Source organism: Epinephelus fuscoguttatus, linkage group LG24, assembly GCF_011397635.1.
Source record: "Epinephelus fuscoguttatus linkage group LG24, E.fuscoguttatus.final_Chr_v1".
NCBI lineage: Eukaryota > Metazoa > Chordata > Actinopteri > Perciformes > Serranidae > Epinephelus > Epinephelus fuscoguttatus.
In genome coordinates this window covers 8626163-8645138 of record NC_064775.1, presented here as the reverse complement: position 1 = coordinate 8645138, position 18976 = coordinate 8626163, and the positions used below count along the sequence as shown (strand labels likewise).

The following is an 18976-nucleotide window of genomic DNA, read 5'->3' as shown; positions in this document are numbered from 1 at the left end:
CCTATTGACTAAATAAGTAATTGATAATGGAGACAATCATCAGTCGCGGCCTCGTGTACCCTCAGGCAGCTGTTTATCAGTTACGGAAAACAAAACCCTATGTTTTAAAGTGCTCAGCTACTCATTAGCAGTCCACCGTGTGTGCTTTTGTAGCTTCTGAGTTAAGTATGTGTGTTATGTTCCAATCTACTCTCCATTAAATGTAATGGAGCCCAGAAATATCCTAGAGATTACGCCTCCAATTCTCTTGGCACTCTCTACCGTGAGTTCAAGAGTTCACAATCTAACTGTAGGCTCTCTATGCACACGCATGCATTACCCCGCCCCTCAGAGTGCAGCGAGCATCAGTCCCTTTGCAGTCGGCATGTGGGACGGAGGAGTGCTGGATGCGGTTTCAGAGGTGTGCTGCGCCCTCGGATACACCTCGCCAGTCTCCTGTAAGGAGTGACTCCTCAAGGTGCAGCAGCAGGGTCATTCCGCCTTCGAGATTCACCTCCTTCTCCTTTCTCTCTGTTTCTCACTACAGATGAGTGAATCAGCGCCACTGATCTGCCTACACAGCTTTCATTTAAATGCTACCAGAGAAAAACAGAGAGGGAGATTTATGTCACTGAGGAGTAGAATATAAGCCTCAGAGTTAGTTATACTAAGTGATTATGAGGTTACATTTCAATTATTTTTACATGTCCCTGATGTTGTAAAATGAATTGCATGTTATATAAACGAGTTCGATTAATTACATAGTGTCATGTTCGAGTGCCAAATAGCAAAATTACCCACTGGGAAGTGAGCGAATCTAGCTGACAGTATCATGGCCCAGAGAGAAGCAGGAGTGTAAAATTAAGATGATATTAAAAGCTAAAAAAAGGGATACTGTTCTGAGGATTGATCCCAAGATCCCTCCTCTTGAACTCAGCTGCTCTCCGTACTCTTCTCGACCTGACCCTCTCATCCTCAGCCCCCGTCTTCTCTGGTGTCTTGACAGGTTAAACATCGCCACACGGCACTTGCGCAGCAGGTGGCCACTATAAAGCAAAGGAACCAGAGTCATAATGAGGACTCATACATCCAAAGCCTGCATGTGTCTCTAATGAGTTTACCTCAAAGGCTGCCTTCACATGACAGCTCAGAGTGTCCCAATTTTTTTCCTCCCTTTGTGGCACCGATGCAAGGGTTTCAGCGAATAGAAAAACACACACAGAATCTGATATTTTTCTTTCTTTCTGATGAATATGACCCAAAAATATGCTGTGCATCATATCTGATTTGTGGCTGAATAACTGCAGTCACAACTTGCAGATCACAATTGTTGTGATATTAAAGGGTCGTTGTATACTGACACTCAAACATTACACCCATATATACTTGCAAGACATTAATTTACAATGTTTAGCATTAATCTACTTCTATAACACCCCACACTTCTTCCTCTTCTTTCCTGAATGTACCTCAAGATTTTTGCAACCTTGTGGGAATGTATTCCCATTTATCCACCCATTAATCCCCCCTTGTTTTCTGAGTAAACTTTTTAAAGTTGCATGTGGCTCTGCGAATGTTCAAAACATAAAATATTAAAGGACCCGGGGGCTGAATGATTAAAGACCGTAGTATTGATAAGACGTTAACAGTTCTGCTATTGGTATTGGAGGAATTCAGAAGATATATATTTTTGTAGGGATAAGCAGGTACACCATTATCTGTATCTGTGTCAGTCTCTGACTTGGAATGGGCGGGGTTTATGGCAGAAGTAGTTGGGGTTCAAATTAAAAGCAGGTTGAGCCTAATCAGAAGTAGTTATTTTAAGCCTGAAATTTATATGGATTAATCAGAAGTTGCAATATTTATTACTTAAAGGGAAATTTCGGTTTATTTCAACCTGTCTCCTATCGTCCTAAATTTGTCTCAAGTGACTAGTGACATAAAAATAATAGTTAGCATGTTAGCCGTTAGCCTAGATACAGCCGGGGCGCATAGTAGCGTCAGACCTGTTAAAACGTAAGTGAACGGGCAACCTTCAAGTGCAAAGTTAGTCCACTAAACAAGCTTTTTTTCCACAAAGACCGCCTCATATCGTTAGGATAAATGTCAGAGAACATATAGAAAACAACATGTAAACGTGTTGTCTTACCTTACCGGTGTGCTGCCATGTTTGTTTACCATCTAGCTCTGCTTTCCAAAGCGCGGTCGAAATATCGCGAGAACAAGCAGCGATCTCATACCGTGCCTGAAATCTCGCCAGCTCTAGATAAAGCCCAGCTGGATACTACTCCAGGTGGAGGTGTCTCGTCCTCGGTCACATCCAGACCTTGAAAATAAGGCTGCAACCGGTCCCATTCCTTGCAACAGAGGCATTCCTCTTCTGTGGGCACTGGGGCACAGCATTCACAGGTACACCACCAATCTCCAGAGCTACGCAGCCTTGCAGCAGCCATTCCTCCTCTCTCGTCCTCTACCTGTTGCGCCTCTCTCTCTCTCCTCCTCCGTTCTTCAATTTCACGAAGCTCTTCGTCAGTGTATTCTGGCTCAAATAAATAAGGGAGGCCATCAAACTCTGCAAAATCAAATTCCTCCTCCACAAAGTCGAAGTCTGGCAAAAAGTCAGCCATTATTCTACAAATCTTTCATAAAATAAATGAATGAACTTTTCAGGCTCCTGTCCGGTTCTGCCTTCCAGCTGTTGCTGCTTGTTCTCGCGATATTTCGGCCGCGCTTTGGAAAGCAGAGCTAGATGGTAAACAAACATGGCAGCACACCGGTAAGGTAAGACAACACGTTTACATGTCGTTTTCTACATGTTCTCTGACATTTATCCTAACGATATGAGGTGGTCTTTGTGGAAAAAAAGCTTGTTTAGTGGACTGACTTTGCACTTGAAGTATGCCCTTTCATTTACGTTTTAACAGGTCTGACGCTACTATGCGCCCCGGCTGTATCTAGGCTAACGGCTAACATGCTAACTATTATTTTTATGTCACTAGTCACTTGAAACAAATTTAGGACGATAGAAGACAGGTTGAAATGAACCGAAATTTCCCTTTAAGAGAAACGTATTTACAGAACAGCCTCAGAGTTGAGCTTCACAACATTTTTCATCACAAAAGTAATTAATTTTCCTTCATCACAAGTACAGACATTGACACAATTTTACTCATATGACACTCATACTTGTTAAATGTACATTATCTGTATCGGATATTTGTTTCATCCAAGTATTCAGCTCAGTAACCTTATTTGTTGTGAGGGTCCAAGGATGGAAGGATGTTGTATGCTGTAAAGCTGTCTGAGGCAAATTAGGATCTGTGATATTGGTCTTTATAGATGAAATTGGAAATTGAAATTGCATTGAAAGCAGTGCTGTAGCATAATGTTAATTTATATACTGTACTTCCACAAATATAAAATAAAGCAATGTTAATTCTGTTCTTAATTTGTTTCAAGTTTTTCTCTTAATACCACTCAAAAAGGTAGGTAGGACTGGAAGTAGAGATTGAAGTCTGTTAACAGTTTGTGTATTAAATTGGCAACATTGACGAGACATTGATGAGACTTTGACAGACGACAGTTATATTTGAATGTTTCTATCAAAATTATTGCTAGGGACAATTCAGGAGTCCCTACCAAATTCTACACCCTTGCTGTTGCCACAAAGTTGTAGTTGTCCAAAATGTCAATGTAAGTTATAGCATTCATCTGTCAGATATATCAAACTACTTTCTAAAAGTCCTAGAGCCAGAATTTTTAACAAACCAAACAATGTCCCCTGAATTTATATTACACAAGGCTGCCCGCTCTCACCTCTCCTGCCCACACTAATAATAGAACCTCTTGCTGTTAAAATACGTACTGAACACTTTTAATTGTGGATACAACACAGAGACAACACAAAATAAGATTTCTTTATATGCAGATGATATATTATTATATCTAACAATCCCTAAGATGAGTATCCCGCAAATGTTAGAGACAATTACTGTTTTTGGTAGTGTTCTGGTTACCGTATAAACTGGAGTAAGAGCAAATTCATGCTTGTTAGAGTTCACAACCCAGATATACTGAACACCTTTCCATTCAAAGTGACTTCGAACAAATTAGCCTATTCAGGAACACAGGCTACTAGAAAATACCAAGACTTATTTAAAGAAAATTTCCCTCCTTTTATTTCCAGGTTACAATCGCATTTAAAATACTGGCGGACCCTTCCTTTTTCACTAATTGTTAATGCATTCAAAATGGTTTGTTTACTTCAATTGCTCTACCTTTTCCAAAATCTCCCAATCTGTGTAACAAAGGCCTTTTTATGAAACGAGGTGCAATCATCACCAAGTTTCTACAGGATAACAAATGTCCCAGAATCGTAAGTTGTAGCACAAAGACTGAGACAAAGTTGCTGAAACCTTGAAAAACAACCTAAGATCTAAACTATATGAACATGAGCCCAATTTCTACATTCTTTTGGCCATACAGTGGCCATGCTATGTCAGAAAAGAGCCTCCAGGTAAAGAACCAAGTCACTGTTACTGATGAAGTGGTGTGGTTGTTCAGACAGCTTTGAGCACAACATTAAAGCTGAGTTTTTGCTGCAGGAGCCAGACACTGTTATCTCCTTCCTGTAGTCGTCAGAGGCTCTGGGATATCTCACTTCCATGTCTTGCATTTCCACCCTCCTGACTCATTGTGCTGAAGTTCTCCAGCTTGAGACGAAACATTAAAGTCTTCCCCTCACTTCTCACTTTCCGTCTCTCTGCTCAGTCTTTTTAAATCCGTCATCAATCAGTGCTTTCATGTGGGTGATGGAGCCACGCCATGCGTCAGCCTAGCAGGCAATGTTGGGCATTTAGCTCAGGCTGGAGTCTAATTTGTTTTGCCTGCAGTGGGCAAAGTAGCTATCAAGGTAACATTATTCGTCATCAGGGACAGAGCTGTAATGAAAAGCACTCAGATGGGCAGAAGTGCCCAGAGGTCAGTGTAATGGAGGCGTCCTGTCTCAATGAAGTCTCCTAGTGAATGAATAGCTCTCTGTGCACCAGTATGAAAATAGATTGTGAGCATCTGGAGTATAGCAGTGCAAAACTTTGCTGACCAAAGCAGGAAAGATTATGTCCAAATCATAAAACGTATAAGCATTTAATTGGAGCAAAGTGGTTTTGGGAGCTTCTTAATGCCCATACATGAAGTGATGCAAGCATTCAAGGGAACAGACTTTCTTTTATTCAGTTTGCTAAGACCACGGCTTTATTTTCTCTCTCTGCACCTGCTTGATAGCCGGGATTATAAAACTGTAGTAAAGGGTCTGGTTTGAAAGATCTGACGACACTAAAGACTCTGCTGGAGGATAACAGGAGCTGTGACATTTCACCCATCTCCATCTCTGTCCTCCCACCCTTTGCCTGCAGATAACAAGGACTACGATGCTTACCTATCCTACACCAAAGTGGACCCGGACCAGTGGAGCCAGGAGACCCGCGAGGAGGAGCGCTTTGCCCTGGAGATCCTCCCCGACGTGCTGGAGAAGCATTATGGGTATAAACTCTTCATTCCAGACAGGGACTTGATCCCCACAGGAAGTAAGCTCTCTCTCTCACGGCGATGTCAAGTTGTGTCGAATGTTTTGTCGCTTGGTGTTGCTCGTGTTGTCAGTGCCGTGGTGGTATGCCTTGTTTGTGGTCTTCTGTGATGCATTTTGTGTTGTGGCACAACTAGACCTGTAAGATCGTCATTGTTTTAATGTGATCATTATGAATTGAGCTTTTCTAACCAGCAGCTGAACTAAAGTGGATCACCTTATAAAAGGTGGCATTTAGGGGTTCTTCAGTTTAAACTTTGGTGGAAAGGGATAGAAAACAAAACCAGTGTCAGCTTTTTTGCATTACCTTTTCACTTCAGTTAATCAAACACAATCTGCTTGTCAGCAATAAGATACATACTCAATCAACATCATATTACATATATTATAAAGGGGAAAGTTGTTGCAGTTATGGCACATGGCAACACAGACATCACATAAGCATGAGACAGTTCTGCACAAACAGTTTGCACTCTTTTACGTGTCCGAAAAGCAGTGATTCCCAACCACAGCTACTCGTATGATAAGGGATACTATTGCATTTAGGAAGCACCTGCACATCCATTATTTTTAGCAAGTGCTTGCAAACAATAAGCGGCACAAACAAGGTGAAAGGTGAAAGAAGTACCCGCACACTGCTCTTGTTTCCAGTTCTTTATTCTGCATGGACTCCACAGAGTTGTGACCACATACAGGTAGAGACTGGGAAGAAGACAGAGGAGTGCGGGTACTTTTTTCATTGTGTTGTTGCTTCTACAGTTGCCGGGGGGTATGTGGAACAGCTAATACAATAGTAATGGAAAACAGTTAAGACACCTAACTCAGCGTAGCAGATAAAGAGTCGAAACATTTATCTAAAAGTAATGAAATCAACAGAATAGTTTTATAATGATTTCATGTAACAAATAGAGTTCATTAACATTCACTTCAAATGAACACATGTGGAACATTACAGGTGGTGTCAGTAAGTTCATCTAATAGGGCTGTAGGGGTCTGACAATTAAAGGTTGGGAACCACTGCTAAAAACCTCCAAATAACGGTTCAGCTTGTGGCTATTCAAGGAACCTTGAAGAGTCGTAATAATCTTTTTGGGTCTTCGAAGTATCCCAGTGTTCTAAGAAGCGCGTCTGAAGAACCCCTGAAGTGTAGTTTGGCCTTGTTTTAATGGCTCCTCCCTACACATGCTGTGCAGGGAGGCCGTATATTAAGAAACAGGGTTTAAGAGCCTCTGATTACATGTAACAATGTTTCATGAATCCAACACTAAAACAATACCGCATTGCTAACTAATCTATTATGACTGCCTGACAAACATTCTCAGATAGTTTTAGAGGAAGAGGCAATTAATTTGAGAAATGTGTTGCTCAAAGCAGATGACAGTAATGAAGCACTGTGTGATAATTACAGTATGCAGTTTTTAGCCTGTGCATGTGAATTGACTGAAAATAACTTCCTTATAAGTTAACCAGTAGTTGAGAGTAAGAAAGTACATTTATACAACGAAGTATAGGAGGTCCCTTATTCCCGTTTTATGCCACTTTATATTTAAATTTCACTACATTTTAGCAAGAACATTGTAATTTTTTTGTCGACATTTATCACAGTTATGGTACATTGCTGTGGATTAACTAGCAAGAAAAGCTAGGGAGTATGTAAAATGCACTCTACCTCCAGTAGATGTGAAACTAAAGGAATATTTCAACCTCAGAATGACCATTTGTATATCAGTTGCTCATCTCATGTTACCTTATTTTTGTCAAGAAAACTTTGTTGTTCTTTCATGTTTGTACAGTGAACGAAGAATCCAAAAAAAAGCGAATATTCTTTATGATCGGGCTCTGCATTTAATAACAGTAAAACTATATCAAACAATTTGTGCACTGTAATCCAAGTCTCATTTATCCAGTCATATGCTCTGTGCTTCCCAAACATATACAACTTCCCTAAAGCGTTAGAATTTAAACACTTCCACCTACAAGTAGCACACACGCATGTGCCCCGACACACTACACATCTGTGCATGAGATTGTTTGTAGATGTTTGGTTTTTTTTCCCGCAAAAATGTCTGCGTTTAAGAAGTACTGAGCATACGACTGGATAAACGAGACATGGATTATATTGAACGAGTTGTGTGAGCATTTGTAAACAGATGCTTTGATATAGTTTTGCTGTTGCTAAACACAGACCCCAATGAAATCAATTTATAAAGAATTTTTTGGATTCTCCGTCCACTGTGGAGACATGCAAGAAAAACTACGTTTTCCTCTTGAATTTATGGTAACGCGCGGTGAGTAATTGATATACAAATGGTAATTTTGCAGGTGAATCATCATGCATCAGTTGTAATATCTAATTATGTAGTGTACCTTTAATGAACCTTGAAGGAATCCTGTTATGCAAATGATACTTCACCAACTGTACCTTTACTGGAGGGAAGTTTTCATTGCAGAGCTTTCTGAATACTTCTCCGACCAGAAGAGTTTACAAACCCAGTTTAACTTGTTCTTGAATTCATAAAATGTTCATCAAGTGTTGAGTTGAGTTGCTGCAGCCCCTTTGTGAAAGTGAAAAATGAAAAGTTATGCCTTAAAAAAAAGAAAGAAACTCGTTAAAAAAAAACAAGGTATATGGACGTACCAGTTGGTTCGTCAGTCTACAAAATGTAAAGCCCGTGGGAGGCATAATAGCCTGTACTACATATACAGCATAATTGGTGGACAGAGCCAGCCCTATTATTACAGTCCATGTCCTGATCTAGCGCCATACAAACTGTACCTTTGCATGCTGCTGTGTAACGATGTCAGCTGTACAATCAGAAAGGTCTTTATGCATGGATATTAATGCATGTATTGCCACAGTATATTTCTAATGGAGCGTCTCACCATCCTCCGTGCTTATCTTTGATGAACTCATCACACAGATGAGTTTGATAATATCATTATGTTATTAGCCTCCATTTGAATACTTGCATCTGCCTGTCTTCCCGCACATACCATCATTACTAATTATGTTCCTCTTCAGTGGTATTGTGCCAAGGTTATACACTGAATCCCTTGCTGTGATTATGTGCTCGATGCGAGGGGACTGTTGTAATATGGGAAAAATGGCATAAAAATGCAAGGATTGAGAGGAATCTAAAGCGCGTCTGTCGCTATTCCAGCTCGGTGGCACAGCTCGCTGGCTCATTGTGTCTATGTATAAACATTAAGTTCCCATTGGGAATGTATTAGCATCTTAACAGTTGACATAACAAAGCATAATCCACGGCTAAGATAAACACAGTTTGGCCATTTGGGGTTTCAACATGTGTCAACAATCCTTCTCCTGAGCTGCTGATAAATCATGCGTTATGCTGGATTATCTTTAACATGTGAAACATCTCTCTACTCTGATAGATTTCTGATACATTCAGTATTTGCTAATGTACAGCAACAAAAGTACAACCCGGCTGAATTAAAATAAACGTCTGTTCCTCAGCTTTTTTATGCTACATGTCCCATATTAAACTGGAATAAACTGGTCGGCGCGATTACCGTTTTGCAATCGCCAGTGGACCACCAGTGGAGAAATACAGTTTATGCCAGAGCCATGTCCCCACATTGACAGAACTGTTCTTTTAATGCTTTTCTCCAAGTCTTTTGATCATACTTTGAATGTAAATATCTATGTTTAGGTTTCACCAATGATCATTTCCAGGATGACACAAGACTACTTAGAGGTACTTTTTCCCCAGATTTTTAACGCTCGTGTTAACACACACTGATGCAGATTTTCTCATCAAAGTAGTGACATAGAAAGTCATTTTGGTAACATCTGTAATAAGTCACACTTTTTAAGCATTTACATGTTGTTACTAATGGCTTTATGAGGCGTTAGTAGCATAAAACATAAACTATTACATATTTTCACTCACATTTACCTGAAGTTCAGATTAAGCACACAATTTTTTTGTGTGTTTTTTGGTGTGTTAAGAAAATTAGATGTATGGGGTTTACTCACAGACTGTATTGAAGTAGTGGACATTGCCTGCATTCTTGTTAATAGCCAGCAGGGGGCAGCTCCACTGGCTGCATAAAGTCTGATACTGGAGAAGAGAAAATGACCCTAATTCTCGATTGATTTATTACCTCAGTAAACACTTTTCCTGATAAGTTCATGGTCTCAATCTCTAATTCCAAGTCTTCATCAATACAGCATGATGTTTACTTTGTCAATTGTGGTCCCATTTAAAGTAAAATAGATGATAAAGCACGGTAAACTTTTGTGCGTGGCTACCACGGAGTAACGCAACCCGATCATTGGTAATGTATGTTTCTGCAAACCACAGATACATCACATTTGAGCGTTAATATGTAGCAGCTACATTACATTTACGCCAATGCTGTGGTTAATGTGATGGAAATGTAGTAATGTTTCCAAAAAAAAAAAAAAAAAGCTTTGGTGGCACAATCCCGACTGGAAATGCAGCTATGTCGCTTTAAAAAACACCTGCTTTGGGTGGCAAAAAAAGCCGCTGGAAACACAGCAACAGGTTGCTCTGTTGTGTTGTGCATCGGTCTCAGACAGTGGTCTGCAGTTCGGCAGCCATCTCGCTAGGTGTCACGCCACTTCCTAATGACAGTCAGTGTAGACATGTAATCAGAACTACGACACTTTCGATACATTGATATGATATGTATGAAACATACAAATGTAACGTAGCTGTGGTCTGCTGAAATGTACAATGCCAACATTTTTTCTGGCGACTGGGCTGTATACCCGTACATATCCACCCCAGCTCCACCTTCTCATCCAAATATGGTCACCTCTGGCTCCAAAAAACCCCACAATGACAACTCGAGGCTTCAAATTGGTGGTCCATAAACCAGTGGGTGATGTCACGGTGGCTGCGTCCACTGCTTTTCTTTTCACAGTCTGTGGGTTTACAGCATCAAAACAATTGAAAACAATTTTTTTGCCCTTAAGATATATTCAAAATGTTTTTTGTGTCCCACCACAAGTTGTGACTTAGGGGTGGGTCATTGTGAATTTAATGTGTCTCTTTTAGTCTGTTGTATGGTGGCTGATGAGAGTTGTGACTGAAATGTCACAACCTCCGACATTCCTCTGATGCTACATCCACACTAATAAGTTTTCGTTTTCAATTGCAAAAACTATCGCTTCGTTTACACCTAGCATCCACATTACTCTCGTATGGAACTGTCAAAATGGAGACGGGCAAAAACGGATACTTTCATGCCTGGTTCACACTACACAATGTCAGCCCGATTATAGCCCAATGCAGCGACATACGGTGTCTGAGTGTCGTACACTATAATCCATCGTTTCATCTTGTGTAGTGTGTCATAGTAGACTGACAGAAAGTCTAGCATGTTTGATTTTCTTTTTGTCGTCCACGACTTCTCCCGTCACAGCCGTCACTTTGACCAATAGGAACACAGAGCAATCTGTTGCCATAGACAACTGTACAACACCCCAGGGTTTTTGATATTTCCTCTAGGCATGTTACCACACAGAGTAAAAAGGGAAAAATGATGGCGTGAAACAGCAGAGGCACTTTATCAACCCACTGAGTTAACGTTGCTGTCATTAGCATCAAGCTAGCAAACAGTGTTATTTCTTCATAATGGAGACGGACATAAAGTAAGAAAATTCAACGACTGTAGTTTTACTCACCACAACTGCAGAGGCTACCAGCTTCATATGAAACAGACTACATTATAAACAGGACGTTATTTATTATTCTACACTTCCTGTATCTGTTTCAAATTAAAAGCCCCTTATAACCTCGGCTGAGAGAATCCCGTTATTTTCTAAATAGGCTTTTATTGTGAAACATTTGTAGGAACTTGTTGTGGAGGATTAAGTGACTTACATGTTTGCATACGGTTCTTCAAATGTAGCTCCTGCCATCTGGTGGCACTTTTACGTTACTACAACAATATTTCAGCTGGCACATGAACACACACAGTGACTCAAATAATAGTGAAAGTAATAAAAAAAAAGGACAAGAATAACCTGATGACATCACGCACGTCGTGAAAGACAACTGGAGATAATTGGTGAGTGCCATCGTGTAGTGTGTCATGTCTGTCGGTCAAGTCACGGCACGATTTTATGACTCCACAGTCGCGCAGTGTGACGTAGTGACTGTCAGAACAGGCAGAAATGTCGTGTGGTGTGAACCAGGCATTCGAGACGATGGTGCAGACACATTCACTCTTATTAGTCACGATGTGTCGTAGCTGGGTTGACATACCTTTAGTGGTTTTATCCTACTGGTGTGGGTTAATGTAGTTAATTCTGGATTTCCATGCACTTACCTGTAACTACTTAGAGTCAAAACTTCCATTACATTTTGTTTGGCAGGAAGTTGGAATTCCTGGCAGTCCAACATCTCCTGATGGTTTGTCACAATGGGCTTTTCCCTTTTTAATAAATGATTGAAAGAGCAGAGCAACAGTGATTTTCTGCCTCGTGTAATTCAGCGTTGATTTTATTTTTATGCAGGCAGGAATCAATTATTACACATGCACCACTTTGACTGCAAAGCTGGTGAGGTCTCTGAAAGGAGGACTGTAATCTATAAAGCTATAAAGTGTTACCAGACAGCACCCCAAGAGGGCAGATTTACTTTCAGTTTAATCAATTCAAAACATAAAACGAAACTACGCCTCATTAGCTAATTATATAGTATCCATTTATCCATTCCCATTTGTTTTTTCATGATAAGATAAAAGAAAAACTTGTTTTTGCCCGATTGTTCGGACCTGAAGTGAACGAGCTCGAACCCTACTGGGGGAGTTTTAGCTCCAGGGATGCTTTGTGACGAATTATCGCATGAGGACCAATTAGTAAACAGCAAAGAGATTGACTTGTCATGTTGGAGTAGAAAGGGCTGACTTCAAATCCAAGTTAACTCTAATCAGGTCTCTCTCATCGTGACGCCGCAGGCAGAGCGTGACATGAAAGGAGGAGTTCATTCCGAGAGATGTGGAGAGGAGGACAGAGAGGAGATGTGGCATTTGTTTGCTTAAAGACCAGCAAGATATTTTGCACACACACACATACACACACTCAGTATCTCACTGACTGTGGGAGGAAGAAAAACACTATTTTTTCCACACACACACACAAGAGGGTTGTAAGCTTTGATTGGGAAGTGAAGCCCAGTTAATCTCGTCTACCTGCTGTTGAGGAGCCACTCTGTCTTTGTCTCCGCCAAGAAAGGCTAAAAGCAGGCATCAGCTGCACACACACACACACACACACCTCCTCCTGACACCCATGATAGGCCTGGGGAAACACTTAATCACGTTCATTATTACGCAGCTGAGCTACTCATCAGGGACGTGAATGCAACATCGTATTTACTATAAACTCAAATGTTTTTGATCTTCAGGTGTAACGATGCAAATGTAGGTTCATATAGGTATCTTACTTGACTTTGAGTGTTTGATGTTTATCGTCATTTGATCCCATTCCTCTTTTGTCCACAAATACATCTTACAACCCTTATTCCAAAAACGTTAGGATGCCATTTAAAATGTAAAACAGAATGCAATGATTTGCAAATCCTTTTGGACCTGTATTCAATTGGATTGAGTACAAAGACAAGATATTTAACGTTCAACTTCATTTTTTTGTAAATATTCATTCATTCTGAATTTGATGTCTGCAACACGTTCCAAAAAAGTTGAGACAGGGGCATGTTTACCACTGTGTTACATCACCTTTTAACAACACTAAGAGTTTGGAAACTGAGGACACTAATTGTTGAAGTTAGACTAAAGTTTCTCAACAGTCTGGGCTTCCCGTTGTATGTATACATTATAATGTTCCAGATATGTTCAATGTAAGACATGTCTGGACTGCAGACAGGTCAGTCAAGTGCCTGAACTCTTGTACTATGAAGCCACGCACAGAATGTGTCTCATTGTCTCACTGGAATAAGCAGGGACGTCCCTGAAAAAGACGTCATCTGGATGGCAGCATATGTTGCTCCAAAACCTGTTTGGACCTTTCAGCATTCATGGTGTCTTCACAGATTTGCAGGTTACCCATGATGCCTGAATGTTTTGATGATATTGTGGATTGCTTGCGATTTTGCATTGAGAAATATTGTTCTAAACTTGTTGAAATACTTGCCAAAGCACTTTTTCCCAAAGTGACCATCCTTGCGCGTAAACGACCGAACATTTCGAGGATGCCCCTTTCATACCCAGTCATGATTCTGTCACCTGACTAATGAACGTGTTTACCTGTGGGAGGTTCTTTGAGCATTCGACAACTTCCCCAGTCCTAGCTTTTTTGAAATGTGTTGCAGACATCAAATTCAGAAATCACGTTCTTCTAAACTAGATTGTATTCAGCTGTTTGCAACTTTGATAAAAGGGAGCATTTTACTCAGCAGTCGCTATGAGACCAAGAGAGTTTTTCAAATAGCCAGTGGGAAAGGTTTCATCGTACTCATGAGCTCTGTGTACTTTCATGTACAGTTAAAGTTATTTTAAGATAAAGTATACAAGCAAGTATAAATTAGAGACGATGTTTTTTGTTTCCCTGCTGCGATGTATATAAAGTTATCTATCTGCCTATCTTTCTTTGTGTTCAGCCTACATCGAGGACGTAGCACGCTGCGTGGACCAGAGCAAGCGCCTCATCATTGTCATGACGCCCAGCTACGTGGTGCGGAGGGGGTGGAGTATCTTTGAGCTGGAGACGAGGCTGCGCAACATGCTGGTGACCGGCGAGATCAAGGTCATCCTGATCGAGTGCGCCGAGCTGCGCGGCATCATGAACTACCAGGAAGTGGAGGCCCTCAAACACACCATCAAGATGCTGACAGTCATCAAGTGGCGCGGGCCGTCCAGCAACAAGCTCAACTCCAAGTTCTGGAAGCAGCTGCTCTACGAGATGCCCTTCAAGCGCATGGAGCCTCTGAGCATCTCCCACGAGCAGGTGCTGGACGTCAGCGAGCAGGGCCCCTTCGGTGAGCTCCAGACCGTCTCGGCCATCTCCATGGCGGCGGCCACCTCCACCGCCATGGCGACGGCACACCCGGACTTGCGCTCCACCTTCCACAACTCTTGCCACACCCAGATGAGGCAGAAACACTATTACCGTAGCTACGACTACGACCTGCCGCCCGGCGGCACGCTCCCACCACTCTCCACGCTAGGCAACCAGCACACCTACTGCAACATCCCCATGACGCTCATCAACGGACAGCGGCCGCAGTCCAAGTCGCCGCGCCAGCAGAGTCTGGAGGAGGCCCACGGCAACAATGCCATGCTGCCGCTGCTGCCCAGAGAGACCAGTATATCCAGCGTCATCTGGTGACAGAGACGGTGCCAGGTGGGGTAGACTGTGGATCTTTATGATGTCCGTCACAGGGAGGACTCACCACTGGCGCTTGGACCCTGAATGCACCGGAGCCAGATGGACCTGAATGGCACTAAGCTACTTGCTGCTGTTGAATTTGCACCAGGAAACATCAGGGGGACGGGGAGGGAGGACACACTGGACACGTTGGGGATGGAGGTGGTGGCAGATTTTTGTTTTTGTTTTGGTCCAATAAGAGCTTTTATTGAAACTGAACAACAAAAAAAGAAGCAAGGAGAACTCTTTTGTATGCCTGTATAAACACTCACGTAACACAAGCCAACACCTATGATCATTTACCCAGAGAGTCAAGGAATACAGGGTCCTGTACATACGTTTTCTAATTCTTTGTAGCATCAGTGTTTGGGACTTGTTTCTTCTTATGTTTTCTCATCAGTTGGGACTCTTTTTTTTTTTTTTCGTTTTGTTTTGTTTCAGTTTGTACAAAAGTGAAGCAATGGCCTGTGAGATGTTTTGGATAAACCGTTGTTACCTTTATCTTAATTTGTTGGCTGGTGTAGTTTATAAAGCTTTGGGATTATTTCGGGGAGGGGGGGTAAAAGTCGCGGCCTTCGGGAGATGAGAACGACGTGGTTTGGATTTGGAGTTTGAGCTCTGCCGGCTGCTGTAAAGGGTTGAGAATCCGGACTCAACCAGAATATGCAAAATCTTGGGTTATGGGTGTCACAAACCGAACGCTTTTGGGAACAGTCATATCTGTGAAGGAGGATATGAAGAATATTGGTGCTAGGCTTCACATCTCTCTGTTTCTCTCACGATAACATTTACTTTGAAAAAAAACAAAAAAACAGCCTTGCTATTTACCTTAACAGATGATTATATCACCGAAAATTAATTATGTGTATTATTTTATGAAAAAAGAAAAATCTATTTTTGTAACTGAGGGATATTTGCTTAGAGAGGTTATACCTATGAAGTTTCTGAGAGGAGGAATCGGGGAAAAAAAAGAACAATGTTTTGTTATGTGGAACTGCACAGCTCACGAAAATCGATAGGTCATTCACTAAATGTCTTACCCTTATATTGCAAGAGAAAAAAGTTGTTTTCATCATTAAAAAGAAGAGTTTTGACATTTCAAACGGACCACGGATTGCAGCTCAGCAGGCCTTTTATGTTCGTTGATTTCACAGGCGTTGCAGCGATTCAGTGTTGATTTAAGGACGGAGCTATCGATGATGTCAGTGCAGATGGAGGAGAGGGAAGCCATGACATCCTGTGTCACCCGAAGCATTTACTCTACCTGGTTTCCTGTGAAGGACCAAACAAGGCTGTCCAGGGCTAAACAAGTATCTCTGTTACTCATTTCCTCTTAAATGACAGCTCTGTTATTTGTTTGCCATTCCCCCTGTCAGCGGAGTCAGATAAATAAAGTAGGGCTTTCACGTCTTTGTTCTGAACACTCGGAGTCTGCCTGGGACAAAGGAACATAACGACAAAGAGTTTCACTCCAAAACCAGACAACTGATGATAAAATTGTTTAGATATTAATAAAAAGTAACATTTTATAGGATGTAATCAGTTATATTTTTGACCTACTGACCAGTAATCATCACGGGGTGTGCTCTCCTCAATAGCTTTTTAGAACGAAACCCTTCCAAATAAGATGTAATAACCACTAAAGAGAGGCAAGAATGTATTTAAAGATGCAAATTAAATCCTGGGGTATATCCATACAGATGCTATTTAGAGCAAGTTAGACCAAAGCGAGCGACAGTGAAGCATTCTCACTCACGAAATAGTCCTTTTACGACTTCATCAAACCCCACGAATCAAGAGCTACTCTCACGTGTGATGGCGGCCCGTGTACTTACCCCTCCTGCAGCTGTGCCATATTATGTTTTTCAAGGAACTAACCTCATACTAAAACACCTACAGCATCTCATAACGTCGAGGTGTTTCATTTAGTGCCATAAAATATGCAAAGTGATGAACTCGTAAACAATAAAATATGTTTTTCCCCGCCCCTTTATCTTCTTGCAGTCTTCAGTTTTTGATTTTACTTTTGCAGGATATTTCAGAACAGGCCTGTTTATGTTCAAGTTTCAAAGTGTTTGCCGATAAATTTGCATTTTGCAGGAACTGTCCGTCATTTGAGATCTTTCGATTCGAGCCAGGCCTGTTTTTTTTTTTTTTTTTTTTTTTTTTTTAATCCGCCTCAATCAGATGTTTCCCCTCCCCCCATATGAAAAGTAAGACATGGATTACACTCAAGAGCACCATCCCAGAACAGAGGAGTCGTGCTCTGTGACGTGGCGTTGTGTAAATATAATCAAGACAATAACGTGATTAAGATGAAGACAATCGAGCCATATCCATGAAACCAATGGTCATTATTCACCAGGCCTCTCAAAGCAGAAGCCTTTACCGGAGGTTAACGCGTAGAATCGATGAGGTTGTGACAGGAGTTTGGCGCTCCTGCTTTGGGAAGCCGTGCGAATACAAACATTTTCAAAGTGGGGCCGATAACACATTTTTGTTTCATGATGAATTTCTCTGGCGACGTGATGAAGATGACGATGAATAACAATGACAATATATAGCACAGAATTATTCCAGGCACTTTCACGACTCTTGAGACGACGTCTCTCCTGTTTCTGATTTATTTTCTATTATGTATCTGCAATGTTCATTAAAAGAGATACTGTTATTATTAATAAAACCACATTTACGGTAATGTGATTTCTCTGTGCTGTGTGTGTGTGTGTGTGCGCATGTGTGTGTGTGCAGAGCGAGAGAGAGCTGTATTTGTTTGCAGAAAACGCCACCCGGCTCACTTTGTTTATGGAGCAGCGGCATAGATTGCTGACGATGCCCGGATCCCTTTTCCTGGCGGGGAGCCGACGCAGCCCCAACCGCCATAACTCTGCCGTCTCCCGTAAAACCTTGAAACAACAATCAATACGTCTCCTTATTCCACTCAGAGACTGAAGCAGCCCGGCCTCATTTTAGAATAAGACTAAATCAGGGGAGTCAATGCACTGAGAAACACTTTAAAAAGAAAAGACCCGTGTCCTGATTGTTGTTTGACCTCAGTGCACTTTTGGCTGCGATCACACAAACAGCTGCCACAGATTGATTTATGTTCAGTATAAAAGTGTTGGCCGCATTTTATGATCATGCAAATGTGAATATATTTTACACTCAAACGGTATTGGTCTTACCAATAAACGATGAAGACTTTAAGCTGTCGACATGTATCTAGAACGCAGCCGAAGATGTAGAGACTCGTGTCGACTTGCTTCTTCAGTGGGATTTAGTCCGTTGGAAACTACAGGCAAGTTTGCTCAGTAAAACTGTCACATCTAATGTCTCTAAGAAAACAGGATCCTTTTTCTTCCAGCGTGCTTCAAGGCAGATAAACAATCCCTTTCTGTTTTTTTGTTTTTTTCACCCTCCCCTCTGCCTCAGAGCGCTCTGCCCATAGTGTAGCCATTTACTTATTTTGCTGCGATCAAAGCATCGGAGAGAAAAGAGAAAGCAAAGGCACATGGGGAAGAATCTTAAAATACTGCCAGACAGTGTTAATTAGCCTCAATATGCTCTTCTGGAGTGATGAGGAGTTGTTCATGTTTCGGGTGCAGAATGGTATCAGCCAAATTATAAAACAGTCTGTTGTGCGGAATATCTCTGACGCTCACTGATTAACACTTTATATCTCAGTGTAAAAAGTCAAGGTCCAGTTTTACAGGGGTCTAATGTTCTGGATTATTTTTTATTGGCCACTTTGAGTCCTAACTTGTTGCCTGGCAACCTCACAGCGATGACCAAAAAATAGTCTTGACACTTTATCCCCCCAAGAGCTGCAACTTGATGTTTTTACACGCTGGTTTTACACTTTGTATTTCCCAAGATGTCAAACTCTTCCTTTCAGTCAAAGTAAACTGCAGCAACAGAACATGACACCTGAAAGTCACCCACCGTCTCGGTCCAGTTAAATACAGACCAGAACTCCCTTAGGTGGATCTAGCACATTCGGCACCCTAGGCAAGGTCCCCCTTTCAGCCACC

At 41.5% G+C, this 18976-nt stretch overlaps 1 protein-coding gene across 3 annotated transcripts in view; it reads left to right on the top strand.

The window, feature by feature from the left end:
- The window catches only part of LOC125884655 (interleukin-1 receptor accessory protein-like 1), a 312218-nt gene extending 294595 nt beyond the window's left edge, over positions 1-17623 (top strand). For 2 of the 3 annotated variants that reach the window (XM_049569686.1, XM_049569685.1), the window contains 3 exons: positions 5394-5564; positions 9238-9282; positions 14179-17623. In XM_049569686.1, the coding sequence (XP_049425643.1) occupies positions 5394-5564; positions 9238-9282; positions 14179-14906 (944 nt within the window). In that variant the 3' untranslated portion in view covers positions 14907-17623. The remainder of the gene's footprint in view (positions 1-5393; positions 5565-9237; positions 9283-14178) is intronic. The other variant, XM_049569687.1, reaches the window with a different exon arrangement.
- Positions 17624-18976: the final 1353 nt, after the last annotated feature.